General features: G+C 35.9%; 1 protein-coding gene across 1 annotated transcript; it reads left to right on the plus strand.

Moving 5' to 3' along the window:
- Window positions 1-621: 621 nt before the first annotated feature.
- LOC114519758 (caspase-3-like) lies at window positions 622-1,350 on the plus strand. The gene has a single exon (XM_028539929.1). The coding sequence runs from the start codon at window positions 622-624 to the stop codon at window positions 1,348-1,350; it is 729 nt and encodes a 242-aa protein (XP_028395730.1).
- The last annotated feature ends 1,074 nt before the right edge of the window (window positions 1,351-2,424 follow it).

The raw sequence follows: 2,424 nt of genomic DNA on the forward strand, positions 1-2,424 counted from the left end.
CTTAGAAATTCTAACAATCGTGGTAAAAAAAACATGAAACTTTTGAACCACAGGATGCAAAACTGATTGCAAAATATCTGCTCGGTTGTCAGTAGGAGATATTAATCAAGATAAAACTCTTGAGACCTCATGCAGATGTCAACATATTAGATTAACTCCCACCTAAATTATATAATTAGCCCAGAACGTTCACGAACGAAACCTTTATTGTGCCTTTCAAATTTAAACATAAATAAAAGCCCTTTTACTGCACAATTTTGTATAATCATTTAGTTCTCTCCATGTGTGACATACCAGTTGCTGGTATTCAAGAGAGTGGTAGCATTCACAATACTGTGGGGTATACATTGAGGTGAGATCCATTTAAGAAATAACATTTTAAAAAACTTACAAGTTAAATAAATTTTGACTAACTGCGGTAAGGATTGATGTAGTGACGAGTTGGTGCAATTGAAAATCTGGAGACCTCCCTTGAAATTATGTTAACACTCGCAGTTAATCTCATCTTCATTCGTAATTAATTTTAGTACAAGCTTGGTTTTAATCTAAACTGCATGACTATTATGTCAACATTTGTTCAGTAATTTCTTTCAACCTTTAGTTTAATCTGTGTCAGAACTCATGGCTGGACGTTTTGAAGTGAGACGTTGTTTTGCTGTATTAATCGACAACAGAGAATTTCTTCCCGAAAGTGGACTACCACCACGCGTTGGCGCTGAACGTGACTTGTATAGAATAAGAGAATTTTGTCAACTCGCTAGATTTACTGTCTATGAAAGGCTCCCAACAAATAATCTTACCTTGGTTCAAATGCGACAGCTTTTCCAAGACGTCATTTGGCAAGATTTCAGTGAATATGACGCATGCATCGTTTTAATTTCAAGTCATGGAATAAAAGGAGAAATACGTACAACGGATGGTGGAACCATTACCGTTCAAGAAATCGTTTCAGCATTTGAAGGAATAGCCACTTTGCATGGCAAGCCAAAACTTTTTTTCATAACCAACTGCCTTGAAGAAGAACTCATTTTACGTGATGAAGCAAGACCTGTTGTACCATTTTATATTCCGATGACATATGACGTGATGGTTGGCTATGCCAGTGTTGATGGATATGAATACCCAAGAGACCCAGCAGAAGGATCGTTTGCCGCTAGGGTATTGGATGACGTGTTACGAAATCATGCATTTGACATGAGCCTGTCAGAGATGCTCAATATATTTTCCCAAAGATTCTATGATTCCCAACAGCCGGACGGAAGAAGACAAGTTCCTAATTATGTCACCAATCTACGAAAACCTGTTTATTTCATTAAACCGGCAGATTTAGGAGAAGCATCCCCAGTATAACTCTTTCGAGAGACTTCTTTTGTGCACTGCATAGTTAGTAGGACAACAGAGGGGACATTTACACCGTGACATTTATCCTCGCATGCGCTGGTAGGAAATAGCGTGAAGTACACGATACGCGCATTTTCCCGGGTATATTTCCCGATTCAATTAATTTGTAAATAAACAAACTGCTTGTATATCTTTAACCATTGAAAATTTGAGGAAAACTCGAGATACCCAAGTATAAAAATATTTTTACGATTGAAATTGTGTAAGAAATTGTATACTTTGAGCATATTAGGCACCTTATATACAGATCCAACTTCTGCTTGTTGTTGGCAGGCATCGCCAGTTTTCCACGTCAGAGCTGCTCGTAAATACTCTAGCTTTATTTACATCGCCTTTTAGAAGGTTGAAAGACGGGTAGATGTGTTCCCAAACGCGATAAAGTTCATCAATATTGTAGAATGATTTTGATCGCCATTATTTTCTTTTAACTGTTGGTATGATACAATGCAAAACTTATGTATTAAATATTCACCAATATTTTACAAGTATTCACACTAAGTGGTAATAAGTGATTAATTTTTATAATTGTGTTCGGGTTGTATCTGTATTAGGTTGTGTAGTTGGTTGATAAAATAAAAAAAATCGTCATAATTTATTGTCGTTCTCGAATTGAGGTCTGAGGAACACTGATCTAAATAATGAACTGAAAACTAAAGCATATGAGCCCACACACCTCACCGCTTACTGGCCTATTGTTTGCAAGTTTGATATAGAGGAGTAACAACCTTTTTAGTAAGTAACATATGCATGCATACTGAATCTGAGAATATAAATCAATTCACCTTAACATTTAATGTATATAGCTATATCCTACAAATTATTTAATTTTTGATCATTATCTGAATTACGTTGAACAACAGAGTCAGTCTGTCTATAAACAGATAAATTATATTTTTTTAGGGGCGTGGAACAAACGCCTTGTGTTTCTACATTAGGCATCTGTATCCCACAAGATGTAATTATAGAATTTTTGGCGAAAAAGATAGCGGTCAAATTAACTGTAAATTGGCCCTCCATTGTCTC

The sequence above is a fragment of the Dendronephthya gigantea genome, unplaced genomic scaffold (assembly GCF_004324835.1).
Source record: "Dendronephthya gigantea isolate DGI-Jeju-01 unplaced genomic scaffold, DenGig_1.0 000014F, whole genome shotgun sequence".
NCBI lineage: Eukaryota > Metazoa > Cnidaria > Anthozoa > Malacalcyonacea > Nephtheidae > Dendronephthya > Dendronephthya gigantea.

Excerpts from the sequence above, each read along its gene's own strand:
- LOC114519758 (XM_028539929.1), top strand. The coding sequence starts at position 622 with ATGGCTGGACGTTTTGAAGTGAGACGTTGTTTTGCTGTATTAATCGAC.